The following is a 21,091-nucleotide window of genomic DNA, read 5'->3' as shown; positions in this document are numbered from 1 at the left end:
CTTCAACTTGGCTGCTCTGTGCAGATGTCTGAAACAATGTCACTGCCAAATGTCTGTGTGATGACATCGCACACTTTCATTTGTCTTACCAAATGAACAATACAAACATTAAAAAACAAAAGCTCTCGTGTGTGCTTCCAAACAGATTTCAAGGAATACCCTAACATGTGCTTAGTTTTTATACTTTGCCATTGTATCGAAAATGTCGAGGTTTATTTCAAAATATTCAACTTTTTAACCAAAAGCATTCTTAAGAAAGGACAATGTTAGAATACACAGTTCTAAGTCAACTCCTGCATGGCGGATGATTTGCGGACAGGAATGTTTAGATTTGTTTTTCTTTCCCCACCTCATCGTGGCAGCAGTTGTGATGATGAGCAGGGGAAGCTATTTGATACCATTCTTCCAAGACAAGCTCATTGACCTAAACAGGAGAGCTGCTCCTCCTTGGTGGCCGGAGATAACGGTATAAAAGTCCAACTCGCAGCCTTCTCCAAAGCTTTGGACTGATAGGCTGCCAACCAAGGTGAGTCTTCCTATTCGTCTTTTACAATTCATTTTGACGGATTAGTTTATTTCTCATCAACATACATCTATGTGACCATTGTAAGTCTTACACTTTTGTGTAATTTCGTCTGCTTTTTTTAGTATCTACACCACACAGCAGCTGCATCACTGTGCAAGAAAAAGGTAGGTTTGAATACAAAATAAAACTGTATTAATAAAACTGTATTGACATGAGCTATACACACATTTTCATTTGCTTCTCAAAGCGGCGCCATGTCTGGGGACCCGGAAATGGAGTGTTTTGGTCCGGCGGCGGTTTTCCTCCGAAAGCCAGAAAGAGAGAGACTTGAGGCTCAAAACACTCCTTTTGACGCCAAGACCGCGTACTTTGTGTCTGAGGCCACGGAGATGTATGTAAAAGGAAAACTGGTGAAGAAGGAGGGCGGCAAAGCCTCTGTTGAAGTCAAGGGTGGCAAGGTAAACCGATATTGATATCAATAAAATAATTGCTTTAAAACTGCTAGAGAAGCTCAGCTTCCACTAAAATGTAAAAAAATAAATAAAATGGGGTCAAAAAATTACTTATCAGTTTGTGTTTGACAAATCAAGCGCTAAAATGCTTTTGTTGATAGTAAGCCACTTTGTTGACTTTCTTCTCATTGATTGTGGGAGAGTCACAGTCCATTAAACAATGTTGAAGCTGAGCATTAATAGACTTCAATGGGAGAGCATATAGTGGGTTGTTCCACTGCTGTCGTTGGGTAAATTCTCGGCTTTGTCTCGCTCATCCGACGCCGAGAGTTTCTGGAAGTGAATGGAAAGTGACCTTGGACGCGGCTGGTCTGGATGCTCAGCTTCTGCATGATTATTGGAGGATCTGCCTGTGGCTGAATCTTTGATTGACAGCTAAATGAGCGAATCAGTAAACTCAAAATAAATAAATGAAAAAAACTGCCAGAGCATTTTTTCAAGTTGCATTCCATTGTTCCTATTTGATATGGATAATTTTACAATCCTCTAAGGGAACTTTTCTTTGTAAAATCTAGCATCTTTATATCTTTTATTTGGTATTGGATATCTTTTATTTGGTATTGGAGACTGTACTTGTGTTTAAAGAATAGCTGGAAATGACTTCACCCTACTTAAAAGATTAGCAGCCGCCACTGATATTCTTGTGTTGAATTGATTCTATTCATGCCGGCTAATCTGTTATTGTTTTGATACAGACTCTCACCGTCAAAGATGATGAAATATTCCCCATGAATCCACCGAAGTTTGACAAGATTGAGGACATGGCCATGATGACCCACCTCAGCGAGCCTTCTGTGCTGTATAACCTCAAAGAGCGCTACGCAGCATGGATGATCTACGTGAGTCCCGCTCCAACAAGACAGTAGTGTTCATAAACTGTAAGTCAAACATCGCCTTGCATGCTTTTCCAGACCTACTCTGGGTTGTTCTGCGTCACTGTGAACCCTTACAAGTGGCTCCCAGTGTACGACGCAAAGGTCGTATCGGGATACAGAGGCAAAAAGAGGATTGAGGCACCACCCCACATCTTCTCCATCTCTGACAACGCCTATCAGTTCATGCTCCAAGGTATCATCATTAAGTATCTTTTAACTAAAATATATAGTATGTCACTTTTTTTCCCTGGCAAACACTGAACAATCAAGCAAACCATATTAAATTTTCCCCACAGATCGTGAGAACCAGTCCATCCTGATTACGTAAGTGACTTTCATCGAATAATTAATTGTTAACGGTATGCAGACAAAAGTATCAGCACAGCTTCTGGAGTGAAAAATGCTTGCTTGTTCAGCCAGACATCCAAAGTCAATGCAGGACTGCAGGAACTCAAATACACTGTCTTTTTTAATTTCTAATTATGTTCAATATTTTTTTTCCTGTATGTTTTACAATCTTCTTAATCCTTCTTAATCTAGGGAAAGAAAACTAGCAAAGTAAAGCATTACTCAGCATTACCACTGTCTCTTTACTGTGTACAAGACAATTAAACATATTGATTATTCAATTATATATATTTGTCCTTATTGAACATACGTGACATTTGAAAATTATATCTGCCATAGCGGAGAATCCGGAGCAGGAAAGACTGTGAACACCAAACGTGTCATCCAGTACTTTGCGACAATCGCAGTGGCTGGAGGAAAGAAATCAGAACAGTCTGCCAGCAAAATGAAGGTGAGATAAAATATTGCAGAAGTCATATGTTTGAGTTAAAAAAAAAAGTTACTTAATACTGTACAAAGTTGTATCACAAAAGTCAAATTGTTGTCTTTTTGAAGGGATCGCTGGAAGATCAAATCATTGCAGCAAATCCCCTACTGGAGTCTTATGGTAATGCCAAGACCGTGAGGAATGACAACTCCTCCCGTTTTGTAAGTGTCCTTCTATCTATGTTTTCAAACAAGGATTGTGAGAGCTTTTTAAAAAACTCCCTTCTCTTTTGAATAGGGTAAATTCATCAGAATCCATTTTGGCACGACGGGAAAGCTGGCTTCAGCAGATATTGAAACTTGTAAGGCAAGAATTTATGAACACACACTTTGGTTTTGTGTTTTTTTCCAAATGTTTTTGATTTGATCCACAGATCTGCTGGAGAAGTCACGTGTGACCTTCCAGCTATCTGCTGAGAGGAGCTACCACATCTTTTATCAGCTTGCCACAGGCCACAAGCCGGAGTTGTTAGGTTTGTTGCTGTTTTTCTCATAAACTGTTCGTTTCATATATGTTTTCGTTGGGTTTACACCAAATTATTGCAATTTCCAGAGGCTCTACTCATCACTACCAATCCTTACGACTATCCCATGATTAGCCAGGGAGAAATTGTTGTCAAGAGCATCAATGATGTTGAGGAGTTCATCGCCACTGATGTAAGCATTAATATACCCCTTTTAAGACGTATACAAGATTTTCAAAAACTTTTTGATACTCTCTAATCTTCCAAAAAATCAACTACAGTACTGCCTTATCCTCTTGAAGGGTTCCTACATGACATGTGTATTTGCCTCTGCTGTAGAGTGCCATTGACATCTTGGGCTTTACTGCAGAAGAAAAGCTGGGCATTTACAAGTTAACTGGAGCCGTGATGCATCATGGCAACATGAAGTTCAAGCAGAAACAAAGAGAAGAGCAAGCTGAGCCTGATGGCACTGAGGGTATTACTTCTTGGTGAACAGTGTGCTTTATCTCACTGTATACATCTGTTAAAATTATTATGTTCAGTTGCATTGTGAAATAGCGTATGTTGATGGTACTACAATGCTATGTGATTCACAGCAGATGGGCATAGTCTGCCCAGCTGCAATGTATGGCGTCCATACAAATATTAACAGCAGTCTCTAGGGGGACCTGAGGCGCATGTCATGGTAATCTTCTGTGGTATCTGCTTTCATCAGTGGCTGATAAAATTGCCTACCTCATGGGCCTCAACTCAGCCGATATGCTTAAGGCTTTGTGTTATCCAAGAGTAAAGGTGGGCAATGAAATGGTGGTTAAAGGTCAAACTGTTTCCCAGGTAATATACACGGAGTCATGAGCACAATATATGTATCTGTGTTTGGCTTGTAAAAGTCTATGTGTTATCCTGTAGGTTCACAACGCTGTCATGGCCCTCACCAAATCTGTCTATGAAAAAATGTTCTTCTGGATGGTCGTCCGAATTAATGAGATGTTGGACACCAAACAGCCTAGAAGCTACTTTATTGGTGTGCTGGATATTGCTGGATTTGAGATTTTTGATGTGAGTTAAAGCCATGTAGTGAATGTTACTGTAAAGTGAGCGAGATACATTCATCTTGCATCTCTTTTACCGCTACAGTTCAACAGCTTGGAGCAGCTCTGCATCAACTTCACCAATGAGAAACTGCAACAGTTTTTCAACCACCACATGTTTGTCCTGGAGCAAGAAGAGTACAAGAAAGAAGGAATCGAATGGGAGTTCATTGACTTCGGCATGGACTTGGCTGCCTGCATTGAGCTTATTGAGAAGGTATACAAGAAAACCTTGTCAAATTTAGATAACACAATAAATTATATAATGCTGACATGTCATTACAGCCAATGGGCATCTTCTCTATCCTTGAAGAGGAGTGCATGTTCCCCAAAGCAACTGACATAACCTTTAAGAACAAACTGTTTGACCAACATATTGGCAAAAGTGCCCCCTTCCAGAAGCCAAAGCCAGCCAAAGGCAAAGCTGAGGCTCACTTTGCCCTTATCCACTACGCTGGAACCGTTGACTACAATGTCAATGGCTGGCTGGACAAGAACAAGGACCCCCTGAATGACTCAGTTGTGCAGCTCTACCAGAAGTCCTCAGTCAAGCTGTTGGCTTTGCTGTTTGTATCTCATTCATCTGGAGATGGTACGGATTACTCGTGATACAAGAGTCACATGGTAGTTGTTTGTACTGTCAATCTAGTCACATTCAACATTTTTAGATATGCAAGACATTTTCAGAAGAGATTATAGTGTAAAAGTTCCCAATGACATCTAAATAATCCAAACTTGATCAGATGGAAAAATGTCAATGGAATAAAACAAAAATTATATCCTTAATCTGTTACAGATCCAAAAGCAAAGAAAGGTGGCAAAAAGAAGGGTGGTTCATTCCAGACTGTGTCAGCTCTCTTTAGGGTAATACAAATAAACAACCTTACACTGTGAACTTTGATCACAACAGCATTCAAATATTACAACATTAGTGTCTTACAATTTCAGGAAAACCTGGGAAAGCTGATGACCAACCTTAGGAGCACCCACCCACATTTTGTGCGCTGTTTGATTCCAAATGAGACCAAAACGCCAGGTCGGTTGACACTTCTGCCATTACTCGAGTCAAAACACAGCTTTGTAATAGCGACTTGTTCAAGGAGCTTCACATTGATCACCTTTACTGGTTTAGGTCTGATGGAGAACCACCTGGTCATCCACCAACTGCGTTGTAACGGTGTGCTGGAAGGCATCAGGATCTGCAGGAAAGGTTTCCCCAGCAGAATCCTCTATGCTGACTTCAAGCAAAGGTAGCTTGTTCTCGTACCACAATCAACAATTATGCTAATTGCTCATTATATTGTGCAGAGGTAACTGATGTTGCAGTGAGTGAAAACAGTGGCGTGTCCAGACTTCTTTTTAGGGGTGGCAGGTAGTTCTGCAGGGTTGGCACCCACAAAATTGTCAGTGTACTCCAGGAGCAGCTGTAGCTTTTATAGGAACCAACCACCACCAAGTATGGATATACTTTTTTTGTAAGACAATTGTTGACCTTAAAATATAAAGACGCTGTCGAGTATTGAACCCATGTCATGGGGCATAAAAGGAAATACATGCTTTTCATGTGACATCATTCATCCGGGTCACGGAGGCTCGTGTGCCATTTAGAAAGGCAAACAATCGTCACGCAGGTTGATTTTCAATAGCTTCTATTCACATATTAATAAATAAGACTTCTGCATACAGTTTATTAGCATGCAATACATAGAACTACAATCGCAACTCAAGCATAGGATTTTGACAAACGTTTTCTTTTCTTAGTTTGATGCGGCTTGCATGAAGGGCAATAATAATGTGCTGTGGGTGCTTTTTTGAGGTTAAGGCAGTTTAAGTGGAACCACTGAAATGGACAGTCTTCATAGTCACAGTCAACCACAGTTCCATCATGCTCATCATATGGTCGCTGGCATAAACATATCAAGTCACTATTGGTGGAACTGTCTGAATCGACATTGCTTGTGGATTGTACGAGCGTAAGGATATTTGTCGCTGCAGACTGGAGGCTGTTTGATGTTGATGCCACACTTGCATTATTGCAATCCAAAGCTCCTATATCATCTTGCTTGGCTTTCACTTGAGGTCTTTCTCGTGAAATCAAGTTACCTGTCAATTTTGGCAAAACAACTTTTTTGAAATAACTCTGACTTGACAATTATTTCTTCCCTAATGCTTGGATTTGTTTCGATCCTTTCCACTGTACAGTCCCTTTCTGTCCACACAACAAAATCACAAAATTATTTTCCAGTAACAAGCAGCTGAGTTTGAACTTGGTAGTAATATTTGTGGGTGTCTTTAAGTTTACCAGCAGGCAAAAAGTTCAACCTGTTACCCAACTTGCTCAACTCTTCATCTTTCACACAGTAAGGACATTTAACTTCCACAATACCCTCCCTACAGCAGTCTCAACTCACAATACTATCAGGGCTTGCACCAATGTGTGGATATGTAACATTTAGGAAGAGTCCACATTTATTGAAATGGAAATTATCATGGGTTTCGTTCATTAGTTTGGTGTAAGTTGCCAAGGCAATTTGTTCATGTGCACAACCCCATTGCATTGCTCTGTTACTAAATTTGTTACTGCCACAAATGGCATTTAGCGTTGAAACAGCTGGCGTCTCAGTGGATGAGGTACATACAGATTTCATGTTAGATGCGGTTATGCGGCCCATTCTCAATGCATGCCACTCTTTCTTATTGCTTTGATTTCGAGTTATGAATCCCACATTAAAACATTGTTCCTCTGTGATGGTTAACGTTTCGTATATCTCCTCACATTTTTGTCAGAGTTCAGCTCCACCCATATGTCTATATTCTTCGCCTCTTAGCTTAACAAATGCCATTGGTAGGAAACCATCCTTCAAAATATCGGGCACATAATGATCCTGATAATGTGCTTTCACAGACAAGATCGAGGGTTTGCACTTGGTCTTAAACAGTTCATCCATAAAACTGGCAATTTCTGCCTCCAGGGGTTCGGGCACATTTGGAAGTTTTAACGGATTTCTTTTAGTGGCACTCTCTCCATTCCGGGCGAAGTCCAAGTGTTTCTTCTTAGTTTCTGCCGTCTGAAAATCAACATCTTGGATTTCAGAATATTGAACTTGATCCACACTGTTGGGTGGTAAACAATATGCTTTCTCCTGGGTTACCGTTTTCTCCATACTAATACAATGAGCTTCCATGCTGTAAAACAGAAGGGCTCCTACATGAGTGCAGGACTTTCCTAGCCCAGCCATACAGTCTCAGTGTGCAGATTCAACGATTCCAGAAGGTGACGCAATAAGCCAGGGCCTCAATGGGGTCTCATTCATTCTTTGGGAATGACGAACCTAAAATAAATAATAATAATGAAATGAAAATAGTTTAAACATTAATTTAAACTTTACGGTACAGATATACATACCCTGCCTGTCACCAAGACTTTCCCATTTGTCGTCATGCTGTACACATCTTTCACCCAACCATTCACGAACTGGTTGTAAGCCTCGAGTGATTTGAAAGCCTTTAACTCTTCCATAATATAAGCACTCTTGGAACAAACCAGATAATTTAGAATGTCTATGTATGTTATAGCAGGAAGGCATTTGTGGTCAGCAGTCATTTTAGTTTTACAAACTTCGTACGGATCGATACCGATGCATTCTGTCTTGCTGTCGTATCTTTGTCTCGTTTGTTTATCCAAACCATCTCTGTACCGCTTCTTTGGTGGTTTACTGGCCATTTGCGTTGGTTTTGTAAGATTACTGAACCGGTTTTGTGCAGTGGAATGCAGCGAAGCGAGTAAACAATGAAAACTTACCTCTAAAAATGGACACACGCAAAGCATCATGGGATGGGGTAATCGAGTGTGAGAACTATGTATAGTATGGCTTATTACATCACCAAATAAGTATTATAAAGTTAATTAAATTACCATATATAATTTTTGTTCCATCCATCCATCCATCCATCATCTTCCGCTTATCCGAGGTCGGGTCGCGGGGGCAGCAGCCTAAGCAGGGAAGCCCAGACTTCCCTCTCACCAGCCACTTCGTCTAGCTCTTCCCGGGGGATTCCGAGGCGTTCCCAGGCCAGCCGGGAGACATAGTTTTCCCAACGTGTCCTGGGTCTTCCCTGTGGCCTCCTACCGGCTGGACGTGCCCTAAACACCTCCCTAGGGAGGCGTTCGGGTGGCATCCTGACCAGATGCCCGAACACCCTCATCTGGCTCCTCTCGATGTGGAGGAGCAGCGGCTTTACTTGGAGTTCCTCCTGGATGGCAGAGCTTCTCACCCTATCTCTAAGGGAGAGCCCCGCCACCCGGCGGAGGAAACTCATTTTGGCCGCTTGTACCCGTGATCTTATCCTTTCGGTCATGACCCAAAGCTCATGACCATAGGTGAGGATGGGAACGTAGATCGATCGGTAAATTGAGAGCTTTGCCTTCCGGCTAAGGTCCTTCTTCCCCACAACGGATCGATACAACATTCGCATTACTGAAGACGCCGCACCGATCCGCCTGTCGATCTCACGATCCACTCTTCCCCCACTCGTGAACAAGACTCCTAGGTACTTGAACTCCTCCACTTGGGGCAGGGTCTCCTCCCCAACCCGGAGATGGCACTCCACCCTTTTCCGGGCGAGAACCATGGACTCGGACTTGGAGATGCTGATTATCATTCCGGTCGCTTCACACTCGGCTGCGAACCGATCCAGTGAGAGCTGAAGATCCCGGCCAGATGAAGCCATCAGGACCACATCATCTGCAAAAAGCAGAGACCCAATCCCGCGGCCACCAAACCGGAACCCCTCAACGCCTTGGCTGCGCCTAGAAATTCTGTCCATAAAAGTTATGAACAGAATCGGTGACAAAGGACAGCCTTGGCGGAGTCCAACCCTCACTGGAAACGTGTCCGACTTACTGCCAGCAATGCGGACCAAGCTCTGGCACTGATCATACAGGGAGCAGACCGCCACAATAAGACAGTCCGGTACCCCATACTCTCTGTGCACTCCCCACAGGACTTCCCGAGGGACACGGTCGAATGCCTTCTCCAAGTCCACAAAGCACATGTAGACTGGTTGGGCAAACTCCCATGCACCCTCAAGAACCCTGCCGAGTTCCAATTTTGTGTTATTTATACTGCTCACAAAGCAGTAAACGGCTTGGAATAAGTTTGCTGTCAAATTTAATATCATGCTCTGTTATTATTTTATTCTGTTGGCAATTAAACAAACATATTGTTATACTCTATCCAGATTCCAAACAGACTGCAATGCTCAAAAGCCCACATTTTCAATTAAGTTTCGGAGTTTATAAGTTGTCGAATCTCCTTGCAAAATCTGAACCGCACCCCAAAGCAATTTGGTGGTATGTCTGGGCAACAAGGCTTTTCACATCATAATTTCCGGCTCCTACCCTACATGAAGCTTTGTGGAAATGCCCTCTTCATTACTCGACACACACTAAGAAAGGTCAGCCCATTTCTCCACATCACTTTATTAAGAACACTACCACCACTCACAAGATATAAGCGCGTCACTGTCCTACTACTTTCGTATACTTCAAATTGCTCAACCTCTGAGTGGGGTGGCCTATCAGATATCGCATGTGCCACCCCAGGCCACACCCTAGACACGCCACTGAGTGAAAATGTGTTTTATATTCTTTCAGATACAAAGTATTGAATGCTAGCGTCATTCCAGAGGGGCACTTCATTGACAATAAAAAAGCTTCAGAGAAACTCTTGAGCTCAATTGATGTTGACCAGAGTCAGTACAAGTTTGGACACACAAAGGTAATTTGTTTGCCTGGAGTTAATAGATATTGAAAAGTTACAGTACAGATTTGGGCATACCAAGGTCAGCTGTGCTTGCTTATGTTGAAATAATATTAATCGACTACTGTACTTTGAGACTGTTTGGATCACTTCGGCATTCATTCATCAGGTGTTCTTCAAAGCTGGACTTCTTGGTACACTGGAGGAGATGAGAGATGAGAAACTGGTTGAATTGGTGACTATGACTCAGGCTCTCTGCAGAGGTTACGTCATGAGGAAGGAGTTTGTCAAAATGATGGAGAGGAGGTACATAACCGCCACAATGCTTAAAAGGGATTTGCACGTGGCCAAACTTTCCTAACCCCCCTGTTGTAAATGCTAGGGAGGCCATTTACTCCATCCAGTACAACATACGCTCATTCATGAACGTCAAAACATGGCCATGGATGAAACTGTACTTCAAGATCAAGCCTCTGCTAAAGAGTGCAGAGACTGAAAAGGAAATGGCCCAAATGAAAGTAGACTTTGAAAAAACCAAGGAGGATCTTAGCAAGGCTTTAGCCAAGAAGAAGGAACTAGAGGAGAAGATGGTTTCTCTTCTGCAGGAGAAGAATGACTTGCAGCTGCAGATTCAGTCTGTAAGTTAAACAGAAATACATATTTTTTAACATGACTATGATGTGTTTGTTCAAACTGTACATTATTGTTACTCTAGGAGGGTGAAACCCTTGCTGATGCTGAGGAAAGGTGTGAGGGGCTCATCAAAGCCAAAATCCAGCTGGAGGCAAAAGTCAAAGAGGTGTCTGAGAGGCTGGAGGATGAGGAGGAGGTGAACGGTGAGTTGACAGCCAAGAAGAGGAAGCTGGAGGATGAGTGCTCTGAGTTGAAGAAAGACATCGATGACATGGAGCTTACCTTGGCTAAAGTAGAGAAGGAGAAACATGCCACTGAGAACAAGGTTGGTGTAAAATACAAAAGAGCTTAGATGACATAATCTCCCTAATAATTAAAAACCATTTAAAATACTTCTGGGCCTTGCATAGGTTAAAAACCTTGTTGAGGAGATGGCCTCTCAAGATGAGACCATTGCCAAGTTGTCTAAAGAGAAGAAATCCCTCCAAGAGTCTCACCAGCAGACATTGGATGATCTTCAAGCAGAGGAAGACAAAGTCAACACTCTGACCAAGGCTAAGATCAAGTTGGAACAGCAAGTGGATGATGTACGTCATGACAGATCAGCATTATCCTTGTGTAAATAAAAAAATGACCAATACGTTCTTTGTTAAAATCAGCTTGAAGGATCCCTGGAGCAAGAAAAGAAGCTACGCATGGATCTTGAGCGATCAAAAAGGAAGCTGGAAGGAGATTTAAAGCTGGCCCATGAATCCATAATGGATCTAGAAAATGACAAGCAACAATCTGATGAGAAAATCAAGAAGTATGTATGCTTTGTCTACTATTCATGTTTCCTTCAGAGTATAGCATTCATATTCTTAATTTTTTTTTTTATCAAGGAGGGACTTTGAGATAAGCCAGCTTCTTAGCAGAATCGAGGATGAACAAATAGTTGGGATTCAACTTCATAAGAAAATCAAAGAATTGCAAGTAATGTTACGCTTATTCATTTGAAACTATATGAGACTTAAATAGTGAATTATTTATTCAGAACTATGTGTGAAATACAATAACAGGCTCGTATTGAGGAGCTTGAGGAGGAGATTGAAGCTGAGCGTGCTGCTCGAGCCAAGGTGGAGAAGCAGAGGTCTGATCTAGCCAGGGAACTAGAGGAGATCAGTGAGCGTCTCGAAGAGGCTGGCGGCGCCACATCTGTTCAGATCGAGATGAACAAAAAGCGCGAGGCTGAATTCCAGAAGATGCGTCGTGACCTCGAAGAGTCTACCTTGCAACATGAGGCCACTTCTGCAGCTCTCCGCAAGAAGCAGGCTGACAGTGTGGCAGAACTTGGGGAGCAGATAGACAACCTTCAGCGTGTCAAGCAGAAGCTGGAGAAGGAGAAGAGTGAATACAAGATGGAGATTGATGACCTCAGCAGCAACATGGAAGCCATTAGCAAATCCAAAGTAAAGTTCGCAATAAGCTCATTAGTCTGCATTTTCAGTATTTACAAAATCCTTGCTTATACATTATGTCCCCCAATGTTTTTGTAGGGAAACCTGGAGAAAATGTGTCGTTCACTGGAAGATCAATTAAGTGAATTTAAGTCCAAGAATGAAGAGCAAACGCGTCAGTTAAATGATATGAACGTTCAAAGAGCAAGACTGACAACAGAAAATGGTGAGTTACAGCCACATACAATCAAAACAGCCATATAAGCAGAAAAACATTGGGAACGGCGTGGCGGGGTTGGGAGGGTGGCCGTGCCAGCAACCTGAGGGTTCCTGATTCGATTCCCAGCTACTACCAAGCTAGTCACGGCCATTGTGTCCTTTAGAAATACACTTTACCCTTGCTCCTGATGGCCCGTGGTTAGCGCCGCCTTGCATGGCAGCTCCCACCATCAGTGTGTGAATGCGTTAATATGGAAATAGTGTCAAAGCGCTTTGAGTGATTTGAAGGTAGAAAAGCACCATACAAGTATAACCCATTTACCACTAAATCACTACTTTAAAATGATCCTAAAGATTTATGGAATTATTTTTCCTTTTAGGGGAATTTGGTCGTCAGTTGGAAGAAAAGGAATCTCTGGTTTCTCAGCTTACAAGGGGAAAACAGGCATTTATTCATCAGATAGAAGAACTTAAAAGAAGTCTTGAAGAAGAAACAAAGGTACTTTGTTGTGCTGTTGTCTTGTCACATAATGTAAATATCTATTACAACTGATTTTACATGTTTGTTATTATAAGTCCAAGAACGCCCTGGCCCACGCTGTCCAGTCTTCTCGTCATGACTGTGACCTGCTCAGAGAGCAGTATGAAGAGGAACAGGAGGCCAAGGCTGAACTTCAGCGATCCATGTCCAAGGCCAACAGTGAGGTTGCTCAGTGGAGAACCAAATACGAAACTGATGCCATCCAGCGTACTGAAGAGCTTGAGGAGGCAAAGTAAGCCATGACACACAAATAAAACTTCATTTTGTTCAGTCAAATATTCTTAATATAAAAAAAGCTTTCCTATCATTAAAAGATTATATTTGTATTTGTAGGAAAAAGCTTGCCCAACGTCTCCAGGATGCAGAGGAGAGCATCGAGGCAGTGAACGCAAAGTGTGCTTCTCTGGAAAAGACCAAACAGAGGCTGCAGGCTGAAGTGGAAGATCTGATGATCGACGTGGAGAGAGCCAATGCTCTGGCTGCTAACCTTGACAAGAAGCAGAGGAACTTTGACAAGGTCAGCTTTTATTTTGATGTAGAAATGCATACACTAATAGGCGGCGACTGAAGACGCTAATTTGTGATGTGTTCAGATTCTAGCTGAGTGGAAACAGAAATATGAGGAGAGCCAAGCAGAGTTAGAAGGTGCACTTAAGGAGTCCCGCTCACTCAGCACGGAAATGTTCAAACTGAAGAACTCCTATGAAGAAGCTCTGGACCACCTGGAGAACCTGAAGAGGGAGAACAAGAACCTGCAACGTAAGATGATCAATGTGTTTATTATAAGCACTGCTGCATTTGACGATATATGCATGTTACTTTTCTTAACAGAGGAAATCACAGATTTGACTGAGCACATTGGTGAGTCAGCAAAGACAATCCATGAGTTGGAAAAGGCCAAAAAGATTGCTGAGAGTGAGAAATACGAAATCCAAACAGCTCTTGAGGAAGCAGAGGTACTCAAAATGATATGTAAGCTTTAGCATAATCTTGACTGTCACAAACCTAAACTCCTCAAATACCATAGGCCACCTTGGAACATGAAGAATCAAAGATCATTCGCATTCAGCTTGAACTGACTCAAGTCAAGAGTGAGATCGACAGAAAGCTTGCAGAGAAAGATGAAGAGATGGAGCAGATCAAGAGAAACAGTCTGCGTGTGATCGAGTCCATGCAGAGCACCTTGGATGCTGAGATCAGGAGTAGAAATGATGCCCTGAGAGTCAAGAAGAAGATGGAGGGAGACCTGAATGAGATGGAGATTCAGCTCAGCCATGCCAACCGACAGGCAGCTGAAGCCCAGAAACAACTGAGAAATGTTCAGGGACAACTAAAGGTACTGACATCATATTTGTATTATTGTAGATGGGCTTAATATTGTGTATCCTGACTGCATGCACCTTGACTTAATTTACTGCTTATTTAGGATGCTCAACTGCACCTTGACGAGTCTCTGAGGGCTTATGCAGACATGAAAGAGCAAGTTGCCATGGTGGAGCGCAGGAACAACCTGATGATGGCTGAGATCGAGGAGCTGAGAGTTGCTCTGGAACAGACGGACAGAAGTCGCAAAGTGGCTGAACAGGAGTTGGTTGATGCCAGTGAGCGTGTTGGTCTGCTGCACTCGCAGGTACTCAATCATGTGTTACCTGCTGAATACTTTTTCAAAAGTTAAAAATGTTGCAAACTTCTTGTTTTCGTTTTTTTTCTAGAATACAAATCTTATAAACACAAAGAGGAAGCTGGAGGGGGAACTTCTCCAGATCCAGGGTGAAGTGGAGGATTCTGTTCAGGAAGCACGGAATGCTGAAGAAAAGGCCAAGAAAGCAATTACTGATGTGAGTACCACAATTATTCATGCCCTGGCCCAATTTGAAGATAACACAATAACATTTTATAATTAGGACTGTTAAGATTAACGTGATAATAACTAATAGATCATTTAACGGTGCTAATTTTTTTTACTTGTGATTAACGTCTTCCATTTTAGTTTTCAGTGCATTCAATTCAGTGCAAAAATATTCAGAGAAGAAAAATTCACTGCTTCAAAAAGCAATACTCACTTCTAGTAAATTAAGACTGAAGCAATCGATGCTGTCTTAGAACGAGGCAATGTGGTGTAAAGTTTGAGGTCACGTGACACAAGTCTTGTAAAAAGGCATTGAAAAGGCAGTTAACTGGGCAACATGGGCGCTTGTCCGTCTCAGGGTCGCAGGGGTGCTGGTACACCCTGGACAAGTCGCCATCTCATCGCAGGGCCAACACAGATTGACAGACAACATTCACACTCACATTAACACACTAGGGACCATTTAGTGTTGCCAAACAACCTATCTATCCCCAGGTGCATACAAAATAATTAATATTTAATTGCTGCCCGCTGGATGTTTTCAAACTATAGAAATGATTCAAATGGTTCATCTGCACTTTTGAGTGACAAACAGGTTACTATGGTAACTGTAGGAACCTCTGCTTCATTCAGACCAGACACTAACAGAGTGAGGCGGAGTGTGCGCGGCTTCTTTACAGAGGAACAAGCCTGATACGTAAGTGTCAGATGGAGGCAGATTTCTACAAAAAAGTTCTGCAGAAAAGTGATACTATATAGAATATTTAGAGGGTTTTTTTACACCTTGCATTTATGTTTCGCCATATTTTTTTGCATCTTTGTTGCTCTTGCTCGATTATAAATGATGTCGATGAAGGAGGTGGTCTGGGAAGTAGAGAAACAGCGTTCATATATTCTCAATATTCAGTGTCATATTTAATTTTTTAAGTCCCACATTCTGTATTTTCATGTACATTCTAAGTTTCTTCATCAGTAAAAAAACAAAAATTCAATTTTGTTTTTGAGGTGGTTTGTTACAATATTTAAAGTATCAGTTATTATTGTGTGAGTACCATCGTTTTTCACTAAGGCACAGCAACATCTACTATATAAAGTGTTTGTAAAAAGGGATCCAAGCACATACAGCAGATTAAATGGCCTGTGGTGCGTAGTGCTGCCTAATCTGCGTCTTCTTAAGACCTGTGTCAAGAAACTTCCAACTTGAGAATTCACTGAGACAGGATCGATTGCTTCAGTCATTTACCGGAAGTGGGTCTTGCGTTTTGAAGCAGCCAAGTTTTCTACACTGAATTCAGTGTAAAATGGTAAACGGTAAATGGGTTTTACTTGTACAGCGCTTTTCTACCTTCAAGGTACTCAAAGCGCTTTGACACTATTTCCACATTGACACACAAATTTTACACAGAATTTTTAATTTTTATACACTTTTTACATTTTTATAACAGTGAATTTTGAAACACACGCATTTTAATGACAAATTTCTTACAATGAAATTGTTGGTATAATTTAATATAAGAAAATTCCATCCATTCATCCATTTTCTACCGCTTATTCCCTTTCGGGGCCGCGGGGGGCGCTGGCGCCTATCTCAGCTACAATCGGGCAGAAGGCGGTGTACACCCTGAACAAGTCGCCACCTCATCGCAGGGCCAACACAGATAGACAGACAACATTCACACTCACATTCACATACATAAATTCAGTGTTTAAAAAGCTTTCGTAATAAAGACACAAATTAATCTCCAGTTATTAGGCGCATTGTCGATTTTTGAAAATAAGGAATGGATTTGAAGTCCTCCTTATAATTCGTAAAATATGGTACTTTTAATAGTTTAAGATTTACAGTCATTTTAAATCAGTACTGTAGGTTACAACACCGACTATAGTTTTGATGTTAAAGGTCTAAAAAGATTATTTGGTTAGATTATTATTATTATTTTTAATCTTAACAAGCTGTATTTTGCCCAGGTCTGGTCTATACCAAGGGTAGTATCGGTGTATGATCGATACTAGAGTGATTAGTCATGTTTTAGTTGTTTTTGTCCGATCTCACTAATAGTTGATCAGTATCGGAATTGGCAGCTTCAAACAGTGATCGGAACATCCCTAATAATAATAAGAAAATTAAATGAGTGCCACTCTCTTGGCTGGAAATGACAGAATACAGTGGTAAATGAGTGCAAGGTATTATACAGTATTTATTGTTCTAGATGTTCTAAATTCTACTACCATGTTACTAGGATACTATAAGATCAGGGATATGAATCATTATATGTTAAAATTAATAACCAACTTCTTCCAGTCTTTTGTCACTTCCTTGAGTCATTTCCGCCCAGTTACCAACTCAAAATAAATCTGTAAGTAATAATTTTTTTGGGCTGAGCTGTACATCTGCCAGAAATAAAGTCCACAGTAATCTGGAAAAAAAATATTCAGCAAAATGCATGAAATGCCAAGCACTACATAAATGTCAATATCATTGGCTCAGCACAGTGGTCCAGTACAATACCTAAACATCAATTCAAAATGTGCATGTTATTTGCCCATGTCTAGGCTGCTATGATGGCAGAGGAGCTAAAGAAGGAGCAGGACACCAGCGCTCACTTGGAGAGGATGAAGAAAAACCTAGAAGTGACAGTCAAAGACCTGCAGAACCGACTGGATGAAGCTGAGACTCTGGCTTTGAAGGGGGGCAAGAAGCAGCTTCAGAAACTGGAGGCTCGGGTAGGTTGCAAAAAGATCTACTGTAATGTATGTACTGTATTAAATAGAGCAGCAATTGATTCTTTGACCTAAGCAACTATATAGTCTTATATTGCTACAAACAATACCCAATAAAACTTCTGTTGATAGTTTTGAAAAGCAAAAGCTTAACACAACAAATCATGCACCATAATTGCTTATGTTTATATTTTTTACTAATCAGTAATGCAGGTACATAACACCTAGCCATCAAGTAAGTATCTATATCTAAAACAACTGTATATTTTCACTCCTTATGATTTACTATACTTATCTTTTGGTTCTGTTGTGATGTTGACAAAACCGACATACCGAATACTACATTACTCCATCCATCCATCCATCCATTTCCTACCGCTTGTCCCTCTCAGGGTCATTATAAACTTATAATGAAAGGCGTAAGAAAAAGTAAAAATGTTTCAGTATTTCTAAATACAAAGTGATCAATTCTTCTAACTGCTTCTCTCTTGCACAGATCTCGCACTAATGTATCAAAATTATCCATTTTTTAATATGAGACTTGATTCCACCATAAACCAAATGTTGCACTTGAACTACAGAAATACATTTCGCTAAAATGTAGACTTGCTGTCATGAAGGTTCGAGAGCTTGAGTCAGAGGTGGACGCTGAGCAGAGAAGAGGCGCCGAAGCCATCAAGGGAGTCCGCAAGTATGAACGTCGAGTGAAGGAGCTCACTTATCAGGTAAAAATATGAAAAATATCTACTCATCTACTCCTAAGGTACTATTTATAGATAATGATTTTCCCCTCTAGAGGGCAGCTTCGCCCTAATGATAAAAACACATGGCTGTGACACGTGTAGCATTTACACAATATTAAACACACTGAGTACTCTTTGCTGACCTCCAGTATTGCAGGATCGGCCTCTGCAAGTGCATAATTCACTATTGGCGTCAAGTCCATAGAGAAACTGTGTCTTGCAATGCGGCTGAAATGTGGTCTCACATAGACTACACTGTCTATCACATACAGACGGAGGAGGACAAGAAGAATATTGTGAGACTCCAGGACCTTGTGGACAAGCTGCAACTAAAAGTGAAAGCCTACAAGAGGCAATCAGAGGAATCTGTGAGTATTGTTGTGCCACATACAATACTCAAGAAATGTTAAGGATTGTTGGCAAACTCGGTAAAGTTTCAGGATGAAGCTAAAATGCATTATTATGCAACCTCAAAAACCTAAACTGTTCAATGTTTCACTACTTTTTGCACAACTTCCAAGTGTGAAGAAGCTACCCTTAAAGGCCTACTGAAATGAGATTTTCTTATTTAAACGGGGATATCAGGTCCATTCTATGTGTCATACTTGATCATTTCACGATATTGCCATATTTTTGCTGAAAAGATTTAGTAGAGAACATCCACGATAAAATTCGAAACTTTCGGTGCTAAGAGAAAAGCCCTGCCTCTACCCGAAGTCGCAGACGATGACGTCACATGTTGATGGCTCCTCACATATTGACATTGATTTTAATGGGAGCCTCCAACAAAAACAGCTATTCGGACCGAGAAAACGACATTTTCCCCATTAATTTGAGCGAGGATGAAAGATTGGTGTTTGAGGATATTGATAGCGACGGACTAGAAAAAAAAAACAAAAAAAAAAACGCAATTGCATTGAAACGGATTCATATGTTTTTAGAGACATTTACTAGGATAATTCTAGGAAATCCGTTATATTTCTATTGTGTTGCTAGTGTTTTAGTGAGGTTAACAGTACCTGATAGTCGGAAGTGTACATCCACGGCCAGGTGTTGACGCCAATGTCTCAGGGAAGTCGACGACAGCAGTATGGGCGGCACAAGCTCAGCTGATATCCGGTAAGAAGGAACTTTTTAACCACAATTTTCTCACCGAAACCTGCTGGTTGACATTCGGTTGGGATCCATGTCCGCTCTGATCCATAGTAAAGTTTCACCTCCGTTAATTTCAAACAAGGAATCACTGTGTGTTTGTGTGGCTAAAGGCTAAAGCTTCCCAACTCCATCTTTCTAATGTGACTTCTCCAATATTAATTGAACAAATTGCAAAAGATTCAGCAACACAGATGTCCAAAATACTGTGTAATTTTGGCGTTAAAGCAGACGACTTTTAGCTGTGTGAGTGTGCAGCGCTCATATTCCTAACAGCCCGTGACGTCAAGCGTACACATCATCCTAACGCGATGTTTTCAAGAAAAAACTGGGAAATTTAAAATTGCGATTTAGTAAACTAAAAAGGCTGTATTGGCATGTGTTACAATGTTAATATTTCATCATTGATATATAAACTACCCACCACACTATATGTGTGGTGGGTAGTAGTAGGTTTCAGTAGGCCTTTAAGGTTATGGTTCATTTTAGCTTCATTCTACAATCCCTCCCTAACGTCTTGTGAGTAATGCATCTGCTGTACTTGAACTTGTACATACTTGTGCTAATGGCAGGAAGAGCAGGCCAACAGCCACCTGTCCAGGTACAGGAAGGTTCAACACGAGATGGAAGAAGCTCAGGAGAGAGCCGATATCGCTGAGTCTCAAGTCAACAAGCTGAGAGCCAAGAGCCGTGACATTGGCAGGGTATGTTTTTTTATTTAGACAAATGTTTGCATGGTGACTTTGACCTTTGAAATCTTATCATCCCTTCTGTGTTGCTTCAAAGGGAAGGGATGCCGAAGAATGAACAGCAGCCACAAAAAGACACTCATGCAAGAAATCATAGAATATGATCTTTTTTGTCTGTAAGTGTCAATCAAAATAAATTGGCCTGTAATTGGATGACCTTTGTTTTGCTCGTTTTTTAATTGGAGACACACTTTCAGCGTTCATTGTAATTACCCCAAATATGATGTATTAGCTTCAATTCAAACAACACATCTAGCATATATCAAATGGCTTTGACCAGAGCATAAGTTTCTATTTTTTCCCATTGTCCTATATTCCAAGTTTACTGTCATTAATGCAAACCTGCAGATGGCGCCAAACGATTCGCAGCCATGTGACACAGAGGCAAACAACAGGGAAAGAGTTGTGATGTGAATATTAAAATAATGGTAATCAATAGTCTGCGATGAGGTGGCAACTTGTCCAGGGTGTACCCCGCCTTCCGCCCGAATGCAGCTAAGATAGGCTTCAGCAACCCCCCGCGACCCCAAAATGGACAAGCGGTAAAAAATGGATGGATGGATGGTAATCAATAGTGATGGGTCAAACAATACTAAGGAATCGGTGCGTTATGAAATACAAAGTGAATTAGTGAAGAGAATTATATTTATATAGCGCTTTTCTCTAGTGACTCAAAGCGCTTTACATAGATACTGTGTCCCCCAATGTGTGTGTCCCTTAAAATAAATAAAATTGCGATTGTTATTCATTACGATTCCGCATAATTTTTTATTTTAAATACGTTTTTCAGGCTATCTCGCTAGGACTGGGTATTGCATTTGAACTGACACTATTTCTAAAACAGTGGTATTAAAAAAATGGAAAACATGCACATTTTTGTAACAAACACTAATGTTGTTTTTTTTCCATGGAATTTTGCGACATTCAAGTTGAGCAGACAAGCAATTGATATACTTCAATTATATAAAGTAAATTATAACT

The 21,091-nt window shown here is 41.0% G+C and overlaps 1 protein-coding gene and 1 long non-coding RNA gene across 2 annotated transcripts in view; one reads left to right on the top strand and one right to left on the bottom strand.

Moving 5' to 3' along the window:
* Positions 1-21,091, bottom strand: part of LOC133534982 (uncharacterized) — a 52,775-nt gene that overhangs the window by 797 nt on the left and 30,887 nt on the right. The gene's annotated exons all lie outside the window — the stretch shown is intronic.
* On the top strand, positions 409-20,263 carry LOC133534973 (myosin heavy chain, fast skeletal muscle-like). Its single transcript, XM_061874341.1, has 41 exons — positions 409-526; positions 649-690; positions 774-984; positions 1,734-1,877; positions 1,950-2,106; positions 2,210-2,237; positions 2,601-2,712; positions 2,817-2,909; positions 2,986-3,049; positions 3,122-3,220; positions 3,301-3,404; positions 3,551-3,689; positions 3,930-4,048; positions 4,124-4,273; positions 4,352-4,522; positions 4,591-4,897; positions 5,102-5,169; positions 5,254-5,341; positions 5,438-5,555; positions 9,962-10,085; positions 10,237-10,373; positions 10,450-10,705; positions 10,783-11,025; positions 11,111-11,287; positions 11,360-11,505; positions 11,582-11,672; positions 11,759-12,148; positions 12,236-12,362; positions 12,736-12,854; positions 12,932-13,128; positions 13,230-13,413; positions 13,490-13,655; positions 13,728-13,852; positions 13,924-14,232; positions 14,323-14,526; positions 14,609-14,734; positions 17,299-17,469; positions 18,087-18,191; positions 18,482-18,577; positions 19,934-20,065; positions 20,148-20,263. Exons 3-41 carry the CDS (start codon positions 781-783, stop codon positions 20,166-20,168), a joined length of 5,811 nt encoding a protein of 1,936 aa, XP_061730325.1. The 5' UTR covers positions 409-526; positions 649-690; positions 774-780; the 3' UTR covers positions 20,169-20,263.

Source organism: Nerophis ophidion, linkage group LG16 (assembly GCF_033978795.1).
Source record: "Nerophis ophidion isolate RoL-2023_Sa linkage group LG16, RoL_Noph_v1.0, whole genome shotgun sequence".
Taxonomy (NCBI): Eukaryota; Metazoa; Chordata; class Actinopteri; order Syngnathiformes; family Syngnathidae; genus Nerophis; species Nerophis ophidion.
The sequence above is the reverse complement of the archived record's forward strand: the minus strand, read 5'-3'. Positions and strand labels throughout refer to the sequence as shown.